Source organism: Lissotriton vulgaris, chromosome 8, assembly GCF_964263255.1.
Source record: "Lissotriton vulgaris chromosome 8, aLisVul1.2, whole genome shotgun sequence".
NCBI classification, from domain to species: Eukaryota; Metazoa; Chordata; class Amphibia; order Caudata; family Salamandridae; genus Lissotriton; species Lissotriton vulgaris.
Window position 1 is genome coordinate 558,665,815 of NC_141696.1, and position 21,192 is coordinate 558,687,006.

Consider the following 21,192-nt stretch of genomic DNA (forward strand, 5'->3'; position numbering starts at 1 on the left):
GGGACAACATACCAAAATCTAAACCTTAGACTTTTTTGACCCATTGTAATTGAATCTAAATATTCTAGTTCAAGAAATGAACACTAAGGGAAATAAAAACAAAACAAAAAATTAATCTTTCCTTATGTATTTTTTTTTAATTCATTGCAGCTCCACAAGCTGGCACATAATCTCGCCGCTCATATGCACTCTATTTCGAATGTATTCCTTTACTCTACTTTGCCAAATGATAGGGTCACCAGAAAACCTTTGCTTGTAGTCTTCCGGAGGTCTGGTCACATCCTAGTGAATCTATGACAGCGCCTTCACGTTGATGCTAAATGAGACTTCTGGATCCGTTTAACGATTTTAGAATACATCTGGTGAATCAAAGATTGCGAGGAGCATTTTGTGTCTGGATAGAAATACTCTTCAGTTGGAAAAAATTAGTTAATTACAAGCATCCTCTAGCCCAAACACATTTACAGTGTTGGTTGTTACTCTGAACAGTGTCTTTCCAAGCTGTGAATATAACGAACAAGTTACTTACCGAAGGTAATGCTATTTCTAGTGGATACTCTAACTACAAACTCCTCACATTTAGAAAAGACCCAGGCGCCAGACCTGATTCGGAAGATTTAAACAGCATTTTAACAGAATTACTCCTGTGCATCGATAGGAGATGCAGTGCAGCTCTGTGCTGACTTCATTCCGTCCGGGAAGTGGCGAGGAGCTACAGCCCACCCCTGCACGTTAACATCAGTTTCATTGTTAACCCTCTCCACGCCCTTGGCCCAAATGTACCATGTGCACATCTCTAGTTTGTAGATGGAAAAAGGGAGCATTCCACAGAATGGGGAGGTGCAGGGTGGTGAGGAATCTTAGATTACATAGAGTATACAACAGAAAGAGCATTAACAAAGGTAAGTAACTTGTTCTTCTGATGGGATAAGGATGCGTATGCAATGCATGGGCCAATCGCAGCTATTTTGGTACTGGATCTGGAGAAGGTATTCAATAAGTCACGTAGACACGGCTCAAGTCGAGGGTAGATGCTGTCTACCCACTATTTTCAGAAGGTAGGCACCATTTACTTTCAGCAGAGTTGCCATGTTCCGTTCCCAGTTCTCCCGGAATTAACAGAAATATGCTGAACTTATCCCGGTGTAATTTTCTGACACCAGTACACTCAGCAGCGCTTGCATGTTGTCTGCTTTTGTTCCGACCAGCAACGTGCAGGCAGGGAAGAGGCTTATCAGATTACAGCTTTGCCCATAATAAAAGCTGGAGTTAAGGGGCCTTTACACCTATTTTTGTTGGAGTTTTTTGTTGGAGTATTTCGGCTGGAAGCTATAGGGAGAATGGAGGGGAAACAAAGGCTCACATCTTATCACTTCACAGGTACTTAAGAGAGAAATTCTTTTGACTTTGTTCAGTCCATGTTTATAAGATAGTCATACACATGTAAGTATGTCAGATGTGTTGGCCGCACCAGTAGTTACACAAATCATTTAAACACCAAAATATTGTTTTATTTCTTTTATAGCGCTTTAGCATCACTCATCCCAATGCAGAGTGTCATAGTGTTTACATCACACACACAGATTATACATTGACAAATTATATGTGTAAACATCAATATAAAGGATGGGATGCATAAGACAGTAAGGGTTACAAGGTGTAGGAACCATTTGTCCTTCGTATCTCACTATGCTACATTAGAAGGATAACAATTTATGAACTGCAAGTAACGAAAGTATCGCTGTCATCCAGTGGCGTAGGAAGTGGGATGCGTTGGGTGTGGGCTGCCTAGGGTGTCATCACTGAGGGGGGGTGATAAAATGTCAAAAATATGTGTTTTAAACACATATTTTTGTCATTTTGTCAAGCGGGGGGTGACAAGAATTTTTTTGCACCGGTTACCACCTGACCTTGCTAGGCCACTGCGGTCATCTGCATGTTACGTAATGTGCTTTGCAGGAGACATATTAACCCTCTATGCTACTTTAATTCAAAACTAGGACTAGCCACAAGGCAAAACAAATCTCTCTCCAGCTAATACGTTATCCACCAGAGTTATATTATTATTATTATTATTATTCCCTGAGATTTTGCTGGCACACAAGGATCTCTGCGGCAGGTGCCTTAAAACCATGATATTTTAAAATACAAACACTGCAAAAATTAAGAAAAACAGATTTACTGCCACGTTTCTCCTTGTTGCCTATTTCTTTGTGGGAGGGTTTAAAAAAAAAATGTATAAGTTGAGGAAGTCGAGATTTTGCGTTGAGTTGCGTCAATATTTTGGCACAACCCCAATGAAAGGTCTAATTTGTTAAATATTGTACTACGCTTAAATGTACTCATGATAGACCTGCTAAACATATGTGAGGTCTTAATATCTGATGTCATTACCTGTGAGGTCATGGTTTGTGATGCCGCTTCCTGTGGTGCCCCATGCAAAGTCTCCTGTTGTGATGTCACGCAGTGATGTCACACCCATTGTGCCTAAACTAGTGAGCCCCCACCGCTTCTATTTTTAGGACTTGAGCCCTGCACGCAGAATTGCCCTTTTCCAGGTTTGCACAACTACAGGTTTGGGACAATTATCACGAACCTAATGAAAAAGTTACTTACCTTCGAGAACGCTCTTTCTGGTGAATACTATGTCCCAGGTGCCAGTATGGACCCGGAATCACTTAAATAACTCTCTTACTCAGATCGTGGGTGCCGGCTCTATTTCGGCGCTACACACAACTTGTGACATGACTGAAACCATACAGCACCTAGAGTGATAGTAACATATATACCACAGCATGACACATTTGAGATGTGTGTGATACATGAGTGCAGAGTCACACCTAAACCGCATGCATTTGATGTCTACATAGAATTGAAGGATGCTTGGTTCTGAATTATCAGCCTATATGTTTGTAACATACGTTAGTGATTAATGTCTTGCAGGTACCTAGTAACGTAGGGTGGCGACCAAGGTTAGACCAGTGACACAGTATCCAATGTAGTCCTGAAGAATGCCATGGACTCTGTTGAGCGACTAGGCAGAAACTTGTTGGCAGTTTAATGGGGCTAGGGTACTAGCTCCCCTATTCTCCACGTTTAGTGTTTAATACCAAGCATTACATATGGTATAAAGGTCAGACTGGATTACCACATTGGTTTAGAAAGGTTTATATTTTTCACTGATCAGTATTCAGTAATAAGTGCCTCCTTGATTTCAGGGCATAGGTCCACTTTTCATAAAATGGGTTTTTGAAGAGTGCGGGGAGTCCTATAATGAAGCATGGCACCTGGTGAGGTGTGAGGACATCCCATCACATTTGTGTGCATGTCTAGGAGCAGGCTAGTATAACATGAATACATTTCATAATGTGATAGATTTGAAAATATAATAAATCGCTTGGGTGGCTTTTTTTGTGTTGTGTATACCGGTTCTGTCTGGAGACCAGCTCACCCTTGAGGCTCCAAAGCACCTGGTTCCCTACCGTGGATATTTTCCAGGGTTATTGTGATTTGTTGCTTGCACCAGTCCACACACTGTCTTCCTCATACAGCTGGTATTCTAAAGGGTTCAGTGACCCCTCCAGTCTTCCCTGAGGCCTATCCCACAAAAATAAGGCTCGGACTACGACCTAGGAGGCAAAGGTCCTCCCAGCGTCTGAGTCAACGTCTGCCGACGCCAATCCAGCTCTGTGTGGATAGTGCCGCTAGACAGGGCTGAGATCATCGGCATCGTCGCAGGTCAAGATAGCACAACAAGCCCCATGAATGGATCCCTGGGGCCCCACAGGAGCCATCAGCGTGGAACCAATGGGGCCCCTTCCAACCTCATGGGGTCCAAAGGCATATCAACGGGCTTGGGCCACATAAATATCAGATGCATGACCTTATAGAACTCTTTCAGTTGGGTGGTCGCTCTGGCCTTCGGTAATTCGGGGAGGTACGGAGCCGGCCCATGTGCACGTTCCGGGGAATGAAACTGAGAATGTAGAGGCTCCATAGTCTCATCGACCGGGAAGAAGTCGAAGAGCGCTTCGACTTCTTGCTCTTTTTATTGTACCTCCTACCCCAGTGTCCCAAGGACTTTGAATGGGACGAAGAAGACTTTGGGGTTCCACAAACGATCCCAGGGCCTACCTCTCGACTGGGACCTCTACCTCTGCAGTGTTGTGTGCCAGTCTGCTAGCCGCTTCAGGGACTACTTCCTCAAAGCCATGGCCCAGCAATTGGAGCATGACTTGGTATTGTGGTCGCGCCACCCAGGCACCACAGACAAGGTACAGGTCAGTCACCGAAAATGGGCGGGGACATGTGCCGCAGGACTTAAAAACCAACTTGCGCAAAGACATCTCGACACACAAGTAGGTAAGACCTCACAAACAGTTGACAAAATGTTAAAAAAAGCCTTTCAAAAAGCGACAGAGGGGTAGCTCTTCTCCGGATCAACAGTGGCTGGCGCGGAAAGAAAAGCACTGACGTCAGCGAGCCTGGGGGATGCCTATATAGGTACCGCAACATCACTTCAGGATCAGACAATGCAGATGATGGACGTGGAGCCGATCAATGCCAGCTAAGGGAGCGCCGGGGTACTGCTTACAAAAAATCTTCTGGATCCAGTCGGACGCCTGGGGAAATGCAAAAGGTAAGGATTCTGTGGCTAGAAGTCTATCAGATTATATACCCCAGTCAAGGGCTATCAAATTAGCCATGTGATTTCCCCCTCTTTCATTCAATCCAGGGAAACGCTGTGCAGGTCCTCCTTGATAATACCATGGCAGTATACTACATGAGTTAGGGTTAAGAACTGAGATTGCCCAACATGTGCAAGTAAGCTATGCGGTAATTGTTTTAGGCACTCAAGACACTCATTAAATAATTTGTTGTTCATCTAGTGGTCAAAGAAAACATTTTGGTGGAAGTCTTCAGCAGACAGATGTCAGTATTATTTTGTGTTCTTAATGAGTTGGTGTTTGTAGAGCGTAAACCTAGCTAGAAACCACTGGGGCACTGAGCAGAGGGCATGGCTGTCAGAAAGACAAAATTATTGGGGGAAGATCAAGGGAAGCAACTGGGATCAGGAGTAGTGCTCCTTGAAGCAGAACGTCTTCAGTTTATTTTCTGAATCATATAATTGATATCAATAGGAAAGCTGATCCAGATCCTGGGTCCATGAACAGAGAAGGGTAGCCTACTGCTTTTTCTTTTTTAGGATATTTTGTCTCCAATCTTGTGTTATCCAGGATCCTGGTCTGGTGCGGTCTACCCAATATGGCAAATTTGTTTGCCAGGTAAGCTGGGATCTTATTGTTGAAGACTTTATAAGTGATGTAACTCGCCTTGAAGATGATTCGGGCTTAGAGTTAACTGAAGCAAGATGTTGCAGATGCTATCTTCCCAAGCTGAAGAGACCCATAGTTGAATGGTTTTGCTACATATCATGATGGTATACAGTAAGAGTTTTCCGATATGGGAATTTCCTCTAGAGGGAACTCTGGTAGAAGCGAAGATCATGGACTGGGAATTGCTGTGCCACATGTTTTACTCAAGTTCTCAGATTTCCCAGCTCCTGATGAAAGTGTATTCAGGTTCCCCATGATGCATCAAACCAAACAGGGATTAAGGGCCATATGTATCATAGTTCCGATTTGCGATTCCTAAATAGCGATTTTTAAGGAATCGCTATTTAGGAATCACAAAATGGTATGTATGAAGAAAATCGCTATTTTTTATCGATTCCTTAAGCTTCCTTAATTGCGAATTCGCATTTTGCAAATTCGCAATTAAGGAATAATTTCCAATGCATTCCTATGGGCCAGGAGGCCCATAGGAATGATTTCCAAATAATTCTCAAATTGTAAATTCGCAATTTGCTAATCGCAATTTGAGAATTATTGCAAGGGTGCAGGGGTGTCTCAAGGACACCCTGCTGCACCCCTGTAAATTACATGTGTGTGCATATGGCGCACATACATGCCTCACAAATGCACAATTGTGTATATTTACAAGAAATCGAAAAATTGCCACCACCTACAAGTTGGTGGTAATTTGCGATTCCTAAACCTCAAACCGCTATTCTTAAAAGCTTTATACATAGCATTTAAGGAATCGCAAAATTGCGATTCCTTAAATGCTATGGCAAATTAGGGAATAACAAGTATTTGCGATTCCTTAAGATGCGAATGTTTCATACATTTCAAATCATGCAAAATAGGCTTTTGCGATTCGCAAAGGCCGAAATTCGGCGAATTTCGGCCCTTGCGATTCCCAAAAGGCTTGATACATATGGCCCAAAGTTATTTTAAAGGCTGGATCTTTGATTTCTTTCCATCTGGATGAGAGTACTCTGATGCAGATGAAGAGAACGATTGTTCACCTGTCCTGGAGAGTCAGAAGCCTGACTTATGAACGTCTTTTATATCAGGGTTGTGATTTCTTGATAGACGTTTTGGAAAATCCATTGTCAGTCTACTGACCAACCAATAGCCCTGTTTACTGAAGCCACTGACAAAGATTTTCATTCTAGAGTCATCAGAGGAAAATAAGTTTTTCTCTGAATCAAGGTGGTCTTAACGTGGATAAAGCTAAGTGTTACCTGGCTGGCATGTTCATTCATAATTACTCTTTATGCATTTTGACAGATAAGTTTGACCCAAAAATGTTTATAGTCCATCTCTGATATTAACATTTTAAAATGAACATTTCTGATGGTGGATATTTCGAGCTTATGGTTCTTATTCATTGAAGATAATGAAAAAAAGAAAGCCTTTTCCATATGACTGGTACAATAATAATGGTTTGAAGACTTATAAAAAGGGGTTAGTGGCATAGCCCCAAAGAAGTCAACATTACTACCTTGGAAAAAAGCGGTGCCAAAAAAAAACAGACTTCCTGGTTAACAGAACTTAGAAAAACTCTAATTTGTGTAACATTGCCTTTTGTTTAACAGATTTTTGTCAGAATAAAAGAATTATGCTGACATCAGAAAAAAAGCTTACGGTAGGACGATAATGTCCTCAATATGATAAAGTGGGTGATATGACTTTTAAAAACATACACCATTTCATTACTTTTAGAAATGACAATGCTTTTTCTCTGTATTCCAAACAGATACAATTCAATGAAGAGCAACACTGAGAAAATGAGAATGCTGTCTGAAATGCCTTGAAATTATATTATCATTGTAATGAGATTTTGAAAAGGGATATATGTATAATGAATTAAAAATTCTTATGTAAAATAAATTGTTACAGTAATCATTTCTGACACTAGAACCATGAAGAAAATATGACCTGTTTAAATACAATACGCAAGCAGTTCACATCCATATTATTACCATGGTAGTGTGGTGGATGTGAATACTTGGTCCGTGGCACTGTCAAAAAAATCCTTCTGGTGCAAGCATCAGAAGGATTTGCTTTTTAAAAAACAAAGTTGCGACAAGAAGGAAAAGCTTCTGCCCCTGTGGGAGGGCAGATTGGGTTTTTATTTTGTTTGCTCCAAATCTGCCCCCTACATGGTGAGGCAGAAAGCCAACTAGACACCAGGGAAAATAATTTTAATAAAACACCTGGGCGCCATTTTTTTTTTTTTTTTTTTTAGAAGGTGGAGTGGTGGCTCACCTAAGCATCAGACTGTGCCCTCACGGCATAGCAAGCACAACAGTGTTTCTGCCAAACAAGTGTTTTTACTGGGAGAAAACTCAGTGGAAGGAATTTTGTAGATCCCACAGATTCTCAACGTTTTCCTCAATGACAGAAAATGTGTGTGTTTAACCAAAGTTTCAGGTTTGCAGTGCATTCTGTGTAAGAAAACGTTTTGGGATCCTAGCAAGTCACACCGCTGGGGACTCTCCTGGGTGTCTAGTTTTCCGAAATGTCTAGATTTGATAGGCTTCCCTGGGTGGTGCCGAACCCAGGCCTGAATACTGCTGCTACCCACATCACCAAAATATATACATTTTTCTGAATAAAATTTGATGCCTTCACCGTGCAGTTTGGGGACTATCGTGTTGCAGGCGATAGACCTACCTGCATAAGTGAGGTTAATTTATTTTTTTAATCTGGAGAAGTGTGCTAAAATAGAATAGTAAAATATCTGTTATTACCAACAGAATTTTCCTCTATTTTTGGCTTCTAAATGAAAGTCAGTGTTTAAGATAGACCCATTTTATAAAATGTCCTCCAATTTATGACTGTATGGATAACCTCAAATACAGAGTGGTACAAATACCCACTATTCCTAAACTTAGCATCTTAGGAACATTTTTTTCAAATGCAGGGGTTTCCTTCACACTCATTTTTATCAGTCTTTAGATATTACCATATGAATAGGGATAATCGGTACACAATGAAAAATCATTGAAAGGTACAGCTCAGTTGTTGGCTCGGGGTTTTGTGCGTTTTTGGACAAACAATATACATTCCTGTGACCAGAAGGGTGTGACAGGCGTAAAAGTATATTACTTTTGTAAATCGGCCACCATGGCAAAAGAAAGTACAGATAAAAACCTGGTCTCCTATTTTTATTTTTCTGCCCTATTTTCCTGAATTTGTTTAATTCAAGGATTAGTTTCATTTGGGAAAAACCAAAAGCCATCTACAAATACGGCTCATTGCAGAATTAGCTGTATCAGTAAGTACTCAGGAGTGAGGAAAGTGGTGCTAAACGACGTAACAAAGGCAGAGGAAAACATGAGGGAGATAGAAAGACAAAGGCCAGAACAACCAATACTGCAAGCGAGGTTCCTAGAAGCAAAGGAAGCGGCGGCGATCGAAACGGAACGTTTGCGAAGTTTTGATTATAAGAGCTACACAGTAAAGGTTCACGCAGAGGGGGACAAGGTAGGAACGCTGCTGGCGCAGTTGGCGGACCCAGTCCAGAGAGGGAGCCCAATAATGAGGATAGAGACAGCCGCAGGAGACATGGTTTACACGCAAAATGAGGTGCTCTCATAGTTCTTAACCTATTACGAAACCCTGTACAAGTGTAACCTGGAAGTAGAGGAAACGGACATAGAGGAGGACTTAGCAGGGGTCCCGCTTCCGAGACTAGACGAAGAACAAGCAGAGATACTAGGGCAGGATGTCACGCTATCTGAGATTCGATGCGCAATCAAACACATGGCCCGGAATAAGACGCCGGGAGTGGATGGCCTACCCGTAGAATTTTACGCACAGTATGTGGATATTTTGGCTCCCCGCTTGCTGGAGGTCTTTACAGAAGCCAGGGAATTAGGCCAGTTGCCCACGTCGATGCAAGAAGCACTAGTCATTCCCCTCTTAAAGCCGGGACGAGAGGATGCAGATGTGACCTCTTATAGACCGTTGTCTATGCTGACAACAGACTACAAAATGCTGAGCCGGATACTGGCGACCCGACTATTGCCGCATATGACCACGCTGGTGCATGCAGACCAGGCAGGGTTTATCCCGACTAGGAACACATCCAATATCCGACGGTTGGTGCGGATTATGGGAGACAACAACCGTCATGACTTACAATTACCGGCGGTCCTATCGGTGGACATAGAAAAGGCGTTTGACAGTCTAGAATGGGCATTCCTCCACAGAGTGCTGGAGCGATTCGGCCTGGGAGCGCAGTTTGGGACTTGGACGAGGGTATTGTATTCCTCGGCAACGGCCAGAGTACGGTTGGGAGCAGCAATATCAACCCAGTACCCGGTTCTGAGGGGAACGAGACAGGGGTGTTCCTGGTCTCCGCTATTATTCGCCCTAGCAATCGAGCCCCTCGCGATACAAGCAAGATCAGAGCAACCCTTTCAGGGACTATGGTCCAATGGAATGCCACAATACATATCGTTATATGCAGATGATTTGCTCCTGTTCTTGGGAAACACGGATGACACATTGAAGGGAGCAGTGTCTCTGCTTTCGCGATTTGGAGAACTTTCGGGACTCAGAGTAAATTGGCGAAAGACATGCTTTTTCCCCGATACGACCATGTGCACGTCCGCCGACGTTGCTTCAGGAGATAAAATGGGAGCCGACGTGTCTCACCTACCTGAAGGTTCGAATGTACCACGAACCTGCGGATATGCTGGAGGGGAATGTGGGGCGCTGTATAAGTGCCTTGAAGGGGAGCATGGCGCTCTGGTCGACACTCCGCCTCTCGGTAATAGGCAGAGTGGCCCTCCTTAAGATGGTGGCCTTACCTAGACTGCTCTATTATTTCCGAACCTTGCCGGTTTGGATCCCTCCGCGCATGTTTGAAGAGTTACGGTCATTAACCACTGGCTTTCTCTGGGGAAATGGCCGGAGGCGAGTAGCGTTGGCTACATTGATAAGACCTAAAGCTGAAGGCGGGATGGCAGTCCCTGACTTTGAGCTATTTTACTTAGCAGCGCAGCTGCAGGTCCTCACGCAGGGCATTGCGGCGGAATTTCGGGGCCCTGAACATTTACGAGGCACAGGGATACAAAGGCATGTCCTTTCGTATATAGTCTTCCAGCAAACACTTCACTTGCGGGACTTAACGATGGAGGAGAGAACCCTGAGGCTATGTTGGAACAGGAGTCAGCGCAGGGCGGGGGTAACACATCCCTATGCACCGGAAATTCCATTGGGAATGCTGACAGCTCTACCGCACGGTGGAGACTGGTCCCCCCTCATGGAATGGGAACAGCTGGGACTCCAAATGGTAGGGGATCTGTATGAGGATGGGGAGCAGCTGCCCCTCCAGGTGATAAAGGGAAAGTATGATCTCCCGGATGGCAGCTTCCTGATTCATGCAGCGGTGACAGCGGCAATTCGGAAGCATTGGAAAGGGGGCACGCAGAGCCAGTGACTACAATGGCTTGCCAGTATGTTGTAATGACTGCCGGGGCCTTTAAAGCAGTAACATGCCTCCAGTCTCGGATGCTGCGTGAAAGACTGAGACCATTAGACGATCTAAAACTAAAATGGGAGACAAGCATAGGCCGACCAATACCTGATCCGGCGTGGGGCCACATTCTTAGGAGGGCATGGAAGGGGAATAGAAATGCACGGTTTCAGCAGGTACAATTTGTTATACTGCATCGAGCTTACTTGACCCCAGGGAAGATCCGGAAATATTTTCGGGTCCAGGATGCAGCGTGCCCTAGATGTTTGGAACAGGGTGTGGAATTGGAGCACATGCTTTGGAATTGTACGATCTTCGGGCGATACTGGGTGGAGGTAGGGGAGATCCTGAATGACATAACAGACAGACACTTAAAATTCGACATGGCCGCATGCTTGTTGCATTGGTTCCCACATACAGCTAAAACTAAAATAACTAGCAAATTCATCGACCTAGGCTTATTATTGGCTAAACAGGAAATAACCTGGCACTGGAAGTCAAGAGAGGGACCATCAAGTAAGAGGTGGAGAACAGAATTATATAAATGGGCTAGCAGTGACAGCGTCATTAGATTTCAACAGGCCAAATGAACAGCTAATGAAAAAACCCCTGGTACTGGCTAAAGCTTGGGAAGCACTGGTGCAGGCCCTACTAGACTCCCAGGGGGAGGGCGAGGATTAATGTATAAAGAATGTACATGTGGTACTTGATATGCAAATTGTGTTGTAAATGATATCCTTATAGCTGGCACTATGCTATGATATGTATATTTGGAATGTGCCCACACCAACTGCAGCGGGGGGGGGGGGGGACAAGGGATTAGTTGGGAGCAAATATGAAGACATATTTGATGGATGTAAGAGGTGTGATATCTTTTTTTGGTCTGTGTGCTGCTAAAATGTCAATAAAATATGTTTTCAAAACAAATTTGCAGAATTAGGAATTTTGTGCAGTTTATAGAAATGTATTAGCTTTCTGGGTTCAGCTATGGGTTTTACACTTGTTTCCACCACTAACTTCAAGTAGCTAGAATCTACAAAAACAGGAAAATTGTACCACTTGAAAATTTGTAAAACCTGTGGTAAAAATAAAAAAATATGTTTAATTGTTTTTAAACTGTGCTTGTTCCTGAAATCTGGTGATGTCAGCACAGCAAACCTTATGATGATGAATGTTTTAAAAGAAAAATACACTTTATTTGCATAGCACATTTTCCCCATTTTAAAAAGAGTTTGAGAGTGTGTGTGAGTGTGCGTATTTCTTTGTTTCTTAGTTTCCCTAAGTGCATCCACAAACCCTGGGCACTGTTGGAATCCCCAACACAGAAGAGAAAAAGGTTGCCAATTTGACCTGGCATTCTTGGCGTGGTTTCCCCCGACTTTTTGCCTCTACCTCCTGTATTTTTTGACGCTGTGCTGTATTTCATTTTGCTGGTTTAGATGCTTTGGGCACTTTGCCATCACAGCTGATCAGTGTCAAAGTGTAAGTGCTCCCTGGGTAAATTGTTATTGTGATTGGTTATCCTGGATTGGCATATTTGTTTGACCAGTAAGTCCCCAGTAAAAGTGCACTGAGTGTGCTGGGGTTGGTGATTCAAATGCTACTAGTGGGCCTGCAGCACTGATTGTGCCACCCACATGAGTAGCCCTAAATGGGGTCTCAGGCCTGCTACCGCAGTGCATGTGTGCAGTTACTAACTGCCATGCTGACCTGACCACACTGGCCGGGCCTAACCCTTCCCTTTCTGTGCACATTGGACACCCTTATGGAAGGCCCAAGGCACCCCCCTGGGCAGGGTGCAGTGTATGTGAAAGGTAGGGCATGTACTAGTGTGTATGACATGCTCTGGTAGTGAATTACAGCCATTTTCATTTTTCACTATTGAAAGGCTATCTTGCTCATAGGCTATATTGGGGAATGCTGTGTATAATGTTTACATGCATATCTTCCCATAGGAGGAAGATAGAAAATTAAAGTCTGGTATCCCTGAACTCAGAATTTAACCCTGTTACTGCACCCGCGATTTTGCGGAAGTGCGGCACTTCCGCAAAACGGGCGGGCCGCGTCGGCCATTGGCCGACGGCAGCACCAGCGAGGTAGCATTGCCGTCGGCCAATGGCCGACGGCAGCATGGAAGGGGTTAATAACATCTTTTAGGAAGGATGGTTTTTAAATCCTGTGTTTACAAACAGCACTTTTAGAAAGTGGCTGTTTTCTTGTCTGACCTTTCTGTGCGCCTTGGCCTGTTTGTGAATTGACTGTCTGGTTTGTGAGTGACAGGGGCTGGGTTGGCTCCGAGGAGCTGAGTGAGTCAACCCTAGGCTGAATAGCTTCATCTGCATCTTGAGTGGTGGGAGGGAATAGCACCTGGGCCTGAATAGGACTGTACCAGCCTTCCACAATGCTGGCTCCACCCCCTGCTGGGCGGCTGACGACCCTGCCCCTCTCTCTCAAAGGAAAGAAGGAGTCAGGTAAACAAAGTGCTCAAGGACTGACCAGAACTGGTTTAGACTAGGCCAAGGCCTCTCTGCCCTCAGAGAACAAAGAGAAATTTGGTATAAAAAGGGATACCCAGACCTCAGAAAATTAGATCATCCTGGAATCAAGAAGGACTCTCATTTCAAGGAGAAAAGCGGGAAGACTGAAGAGGAAGGACTGTCCTGCTGTGTGTTTGTGGACTGACCTGCAGTTGCTAAACTGCCAAGGAGAGGGGAAGGAATTTGCTTTTGCTGTGTCCCCTTGCTTGAAGAGATCTCCAAGGACCTGAGAAGAGCTGGCCTCCTGTTAAGAAGATCCAGGAACAAAAGGACTTCACCCCCAACTTCCCCCCTGAACTCTGCTGAGTGAGTTCTGCCCTTCCTAGAGTGCTTGATCTATTTGTGGGGCCTCTGGAGGTTGTTGCCTGCTGTTTGGGGAGCTGGGCTGGAAAAGAAGATCTACAATTGTGCATGCATCGCTTGCTTGCGGGGCGCATCGTCGACAGAGCGAGAAAATTCCTGTTGCCGCGAAGATTGTTGCAGCACCTGTTGCCGCTGAAAGAATCAGGGCATCTTACACTTGCGGAGCGCCCTGCCCTGGTGCAGGAAGATTCCTGTTGCTGCGAATATCGTCACAGAGCCTGTCGTCGCTGTGAAGAACCGTCACACCGCTTGCTTGTGGAACGCATCAAGCAGCTGCGAAAATAGTTAGAGTAAACGCATCGAGGGGCACGACAGACGAAGATCAACGCTGCGGCGCGCATCGCCGCCGCACCGAAGATCGTCGCATCGTGTCTGAGCGAGACGCTTCCTATCGAACCTGCAACCCGGAATCCATACAAGGTATCGCATGGCTCCCTATACAGATCGGATTCGACGCAACCCGTCCGCTGCGTGCAGCGGGGTTGTCGCATCACCTCCCCAGGGTCTCAGGAGTGACGCATCGCTTGTTTTTCAACGCTGCAGCTTCCACTTGGAACTTTTGTCGCATCTACAGGTACTTGGGCTAAGAGTGACAACTGTGGATTATTCTGACGCAAACGCTAGAACTCTTTTAAAATCATATTCTTGAACTGTGTATGTTGGATTTTTGTCGTTTTGGTCTTGTGTAGTTTAGATAAGGATACTTTATTTTTCTAAACTGGTGTGGAGTCCATTTGTGGTGTTTTCACTGTGTTACTGTGAGTGTTGGTACAAATACTTTACACATTGCCTTTGATAAGCCTGCCTGCTCGTGCCAAGCTACCAAGGGGGTGAGCAGGGGTTATCTAAAGTGTGTATCCCCCTTACCCTGACTAGAAGCAAGGGTCCCTATTTGGACATTGGTACCTAACTCTGCCAACTAGAGACCCCCAGATTTAACAAGGAGGCTGCGAGGTAGGCTTGAATTACTGAGGCACAACCGTAGGGGTTGAAGGTTTTACCTTCATTGTCTCATGGTTGCCTTTACTATTGCTCTGCAAACTGGGCCAGATACAACCCTGACCGCACTTGACTATCAGTATTAGCGAGTGCGATCAGTCACAGGGAGGTTAGTGTGGGGGTACTCAGGCATCAACACCACCTCCTAACAACACAATACAATTAATGTCCAGCCCAGTGTTTCTCTTTGTAGCAAAGACAAGTAATTATTACACAGAAAATATAAAATTAAACTACACATATAATAATGCATGAATACCCGATTTACGGGTGCAAATCTTAGTCCATCATGGTCCTGTTCCTACTAGCCCACTCTTTTTTTCATCTGTCCATAATGGGTACCTCTCGTTCTGTGGGTCCAGCACAGGTTCAGAGTTCAATGAAATGCCTATGGGTGCAGATTCTCTGCTCCCACCAATCTTGTCTTCTCACTCCATATCTCTGTCCTAGGTGCTTTCGTTCTGTCATCCAGTTCGTAGGAGCAGCACAAGGCCACATTAAGGGATCCCTTGGCAAACAGATATCAACTGTATCAGGGAGCTCCCAGGTGGCACACAGCCGTCTTCCAGGAAACAGAGTGACAGATGGTCACGGAGCACATTGCCCAGGGGGTTGGGGCATGAGCAAAGGTTTCCGCCAGTGTCCCTCTTCCAGGCATTTGGTGGTAAGTTCTTTACACATGGCACGGCTCACTCTGCCACTTCACTGGGTACTAGACCTGGGTACTAGACTTACAGCGAGATTCACTCCAGCATGCAGGTTTTTACTTGCCACTTCTATTTTTGCGCAACAGCCACATGCCCACAAGTGCTGGTCATTTGAGTGGCGGTTGTGAGGCACTATCTTTGGCATACAGGTGGCAACCTTGATTCTTCATGAAGCAACTTGATGGTACTCTGGTCACTTGGTCTTCAAGACAGACAGCCTCGGCAGCTAAGGAGTTAAACTGAATAAATTAAAAAACTACCCTTGAAAAGACCTTTTTTCCCACGTACCCGACTGCTTTTTGCAGTGTACAGTTCTTGCTCAGACCTCTGTTTTAACCTTCTGAATCCCTACCAAAGACAGCAGAAAATAAATTCAAGGCTGTTTTGTGCACCATGTTGAATCCCTGGGGTTCTCCCGATGAAGGTGTGGTAACCAGTATCAAAGATGTGCTAGTCTTGGCAAAGCACCTGGCACTTTAAAAGCATCTTTTGCAGCCAAAGCTGCTGAAAGAAGATAGACCAGCTTTGTCATGGATGCAGTTTGCTGCGGCAGAGAAAAGTGTTGGATTCATTCCGAAGGAGCATATTTGAATTCACATATCCCAAGCCTATCCCCAGTAATGAAGCACATAGGGATGCTGAATGGCAATTGCCTAGAAAATAAACAGGATAGCCTTGTTGACTACCTTCTGTTGGCGGAGGGACTGGGGAATGGATATCAGCTTCTCAAGAATAATTAGGATATCCATCACCATACTCTGATGTCAATCCTCTAAATCTTTCATCCAGTAGACCAGCAACTAGAGTCTGACTCTTTTCTGCTAAGAGACTAGAGATGTACCACTGTGCAGCGTCATATAGGTACTGGTCTCTAGAAGACAGGGATTGGTCCATCATTTCCAGCACATGTAAGCAAAGAGATGTCTGCTTATATTCACCTATTGAGACTATCTGTAGACGCTGTTGAGATCAGGACTCAGACAACATATGCATCTTTGGTGATCCTTTACCACACCATTCTAATTCTGTAGCTCTCACATGGTGTAATACCGTTAACTTTTGGGCCTATTACCTCCTTTAAAAAAGCTCAACCAAATTTTAAAAATGTGAGGCGAAAAAACTAATTATTTTCGCAAGGGTAATAAGCAACTCCATACAGCCTATGATGACAACAGTTTTGGAAACAAGAAGCGCCACTGCATGGGGAGACCAGAATTGCTCTGTTGCCAATTACTAACTGTACAAACTATACGGATCCAATTGCTAACTGTACAAACTATACTGATCCAATTGCTAACTGTACAAACTATACGGATCCAATTGTTAACTGTACAAACTATACGGATCCAGTCAATGCATGGGGTTGATTTATAAGATGAGGGTTCTGTGGGAAGGAGTGTCTATTAGATACACAAATTCAATATTCCCAAACAACATAATACACAGCAAACTTAACAAAAGGACAGTTCATTTTTACATTTAAAAGCATTACTTAAAAAAAAAAATAATGTGATAAAACGAGACTAACAACATAACCATTACTAGAGCGGTTGTTCATTGTTGGATATTTAATTTATCAAAGTGTCAAAGGACCAAAGTGAACTAAAAGTACCAGGCCCTGGAGGCAGCTAATGCTGACAGAAACCCAATGACTCTGACCTACCTCAAAGTATGAAACGTATTCAATAATAGATCTATTGACAGACAGTCCTTCAAATAACTGACAGTCATTATTTGACCAACTGATATTTTAAACAAATTGTCCGAAAGATCAACTACAGATGAGATAAACATATGAATAATGGGCATACCAGACTGAATTGTGCCTTTTGTTAAATGAGATTTCCTTTTAGTGTCATGTGCCCATAAGTATAGTATCCCATTATTAGAGTAGCTCATCATATTTGAAATTACTTAAGACTCACCACTGTGCCGAGGAACTGAAGACTTATGTTTCCGGCTGCATCTCGAGACAGACACTGAAAAGGACAGAAGGTTTTTTTAAACGTTATGTGCAGCAGTTCAAAGTTGAATCAAATGTTCTACTATAGCATGTCTAATATGGTTTACAGATTAGAAACGAACAATAAATGGGTTCTACTGAACAAGATTTTTCAGCAAAGGCAAAAATCTATAAGATACGAAAATACACTCATATATAATAATATAGGCATCGCTCGACCGCCAGCTATTTTTGACCTTGTACAAACTTGGGTTAGGACCAGGGACACGTAAGGATTTTGGGGGTCCTGGGTCAAATGTATTTTGGAGGCCCCTGTTTGGAACAGCTTTAATTTTATGATCCAATATCAGCTCTTTCATTGCCTTTTTGCCCGGTCACTGGCAGTGCACAGACTCACTGGTCAAATTCTAAATGTGTTTACATCTAATATTCAGGGATAGTGAGGGGTTTCCAACATTGTAACACAGCATTAGTTCACCAATATTAGTGTAAATTGTCGTGTTTCTCTGCCAAAGGAATGTACAGGACGCGATGGCTGTTTGCAGGTACTCTTTATTCAATCATCATACAGCATGCATGATCTCTGACCTCTTGCCTCGAGGTCCTTCCCTGGAATGCCCCTGTCCCTTCCTCTGACTGGAAGCGGTATCCGGTGTCCTCTGGCCTCTGCCCTTTGCCCCAGGGTCCTAGTGTTCCTGGCCTAGGCATGACATCTCCCCCCTTGTTGCAAACAAAACATTTCGCCGGATGCTGCCTGTGTTCAGAGAGAGAGAGAGAGAGAGAATAGATGATGAGAAAAGTCTCCACAGGCCTCCGTCTCTTTACATCTCCTCAATCAGTATTTTGGTCTTCCTGCATTCTCTTCTTGGTCATTGTTCTCTGATATCGGCTTGTGCTGCCTCCTCTTGTGTGCCTTCCTTCAGCCCATGTGTCGGCAACAAGTCTTCTTTTGTTTTCAATTCTCTGAAGTACGAACTATTTCGGGTGATGTGGTATTGTCCTGCTGACGCTGTTCTCATTGTTCCCTTCATTCTGTCAACGTCAATGGGTCCCTTGAGAATGCACTATCTAATTTCCGCAATTGTCTTTGCCGTACTACCACGGTGTCCCCTTCTTTTATTTTTGCGCTTGTTGCGTGTCTTCTCCGATCAGCATATGCCTTCATTTTTGTTTTCACTTCTTTGTCTCTCACAGCTATGTCTTTTTGCTCCACGCTTTCCACCTCTTTCACTTGTAGCAACCTCGTTCTGCTTGATCGCCCAAACACCAGTTCAGCTTGGCACCTTCCTGTGGAGCTGTGAGGTGTGTTCCGATAGTCTCTCAGCACCTGGCATAGTGCTTGTCCAATTGTGATCTGCGTTAACTTGGCTCTCTGTATTGCCTTTTTGATGGTTCCCATGAACCGAACGGCCATTCCGTTTGCTTGTGGCCACAGAGGAGTTATTCTTCGATGGTGAATTTCGAGGTATTCCATAAACCTTTTGAATTTCTCGCCAGAAAATGGTGGGCCATTGCCTGTCTTCAGTGTCCGTGGCGAGCCCCATCCTGCGAATACGTCATGCAGGACTGGCAGTGTTGCCTTTGCCGATGTTGATGCTACTTGTCTCACTATTGGGAACCTGGAGAATTCATCTATTATTACCAACAGGTAATTTCCTGTCTCCAGAGGCCCATAGAGGTCAGCCGCCAGTTCTGTCCACACTGCCTTTGGAAGTTTGGACATTTGCAGTGGCTCCGGCATTGATGGGGACCCTGTCACTTGGCAGATGTGACTGTGCATCACAGTTTCTTAGACCATGTTGTCTAGTCCCGGGAACCACACTTTTTCTCGTAGCATTTTCTTGGTTGCTACAATACCTCGATGTGACTCATGTGCTAGTTCTACAGTCTTTCTCCTCGGTGTTCGGGGCATTACTATTCTGGTGCCTCTCATCACTATTCCATTCTCGCTTTCTGAGAGCTCTTCACTGATCTTTTTGAATGCCAACAGTCCTTCTTTTATCACTCCTTCTTCCCAGCTGCTGTTGTTGTTTACGTGCCTCCACCTTTGCTGTGTTGTCGCTTTCATTATGGCTTGCATGGTGAGGTCTTTATTTGTCTCCTGTTCTAGCTCTTCCATTGTTATGGTTGCCGGTGTGTTGTGTTTGAGTGCAAAATTTAAGTATTCCTCTGCCATGGTTGTCGCTTGCGATGCTTGTGGCAGGGGGTGCCTTGATACGTAGTCAGCCGGATTATGTTCCTTCCCTGGTTTGTGTATTATTTTGAAATTGTAGAAAATTAGCCATATCCCCCACCTCTCTATTCTGGGTGGTATTTTTGCATTTGGATTTCTGTATATTGTTATCAGTGCTTGGTGATCTGTTATTATTGTAAACGGTTTTCTGTAGATGAACATGTGATAGTGTTCACATGCCCATACTACCGCCAAGCTCTCGTTTTGCGGCTGGGAGTATCCTTTTTCTACGTCGGATAGGCTTTTGCTTCTGTATGCTACTACGTGTCTTGGGGAGCCTTTTCTTGGTTGGTGTTGTGCCAATATATTCGATCTAAAAAAAACTTTTTATGGATGTTGCATGAAACAAACACATTTCTTTGCAAAATATCTATGATGGACTCCCACACATCGCCCACATTACAAATAAATGAAAGGTAAACTGTATTTAAAATAATGTAATAATTATTCAGGGTCATCAGGGCAACATTCTTTGCAGAACAGAGATGGCTCTATCAGGGCCCCCCCTGAAAGGCTGGGGCCCAGGTCCAGAGCCCACTTAGGCCAGGCCTTAAAACGTCCCTGGTTAGGACTGGAAACTCATGCCTTAGTAATTTAAATTAACCTTTGATTAAATTATGGTCAGTAGCTTCACAAGTTTTCCAGAAAATGCACTCATGCCCACTATGTGCCTCATGCCCCAGTTCTGAATACAAAATAGATATTGGGACAGTACTGTGGTTGTGCCTGGGCCTAGAATTCTGCAATGAAGAAAGTCTACCGCATTTATATATTTCAGTGACCCGCAAGGCTCCCAGCAGATTTCCAAAATATAGGTATGCTTCTGGTTTTACTCCTTACGTTCAAAGCAATGCGATCTTTAAACCCACCCGTTACCGTTCACAGCAATATGACCTCATAAAACTCTAAACTGAAGCATATAATGTGCCTACATTCCTCATCGGTCACGCTTGCTGACGACATCAGGAAATGCCGTACGCAGCGTCATGTGCCTTGGGCATTCATGGAGTGGTGTCATTTTATTTGTATTCTTTTGTTTCTCCATTGCTGTGTATTGTCTCAGTACAATTATGATTTGCGTTTTACATTGTACCAATTCCACAGGACCATCAAAATACCGCAGACTCAGCAAATATTATCCAGCAGGACTGTATGCATGGATATAGTGTGAATGCTTGCTAATGGCATGAATGGACACCACTATAGTAAGGAGTCAGGAAAATAAGGATCTGAATCGTAAAGAAAGCCAGGGACCATGTGTAGGGGCACAGTAAAGGCCGAAACATGTCAACCCATCCTGATGCAGAGAAAATAGGCAGGCCCACGCATCACCATAGCTTCTAATCATCAACACTTAAGTATACCCTTAATAAACAGGAATCCTTGGGGTTAGGGCATAGATGTTTTTATGCTCTCTAGGTCATGTTTCCATAGATACCCATCCTCAAAAGCATTCCAAGCAATAATGGGGAGCCTATTCACCATTAGAATTTTCTCTTGTGTATACGGTGCGGCCAATGATGAAGCATGACACCCATGGGGGTGAGGCCACAC

General features: G+C 44.1%; 1 protein-coding gene across 1 annotated transcript in view; it reads right to left on the reverse strand.

Moving 5' to 3' along the window:
- Positions 1–21,192, reverse strand: part of PCCA (propionyl-CoA carboxylase subunit alpha) — a 2,575,253-nt gene that overhangs the window by 545,265 nt on the left and 2,008,796 nt on the right. Inside the window, exon 21 of the mRNA XM_086934374.1 lies at positions 17,368–17,421. Coding sequence (XP_086790500.1) covers positions 17,368–17,421 — 54 coding nt within the window. The remainder of the gene's footprint in view (positions 1–17,367; positions 17,422–21,192) is intronic.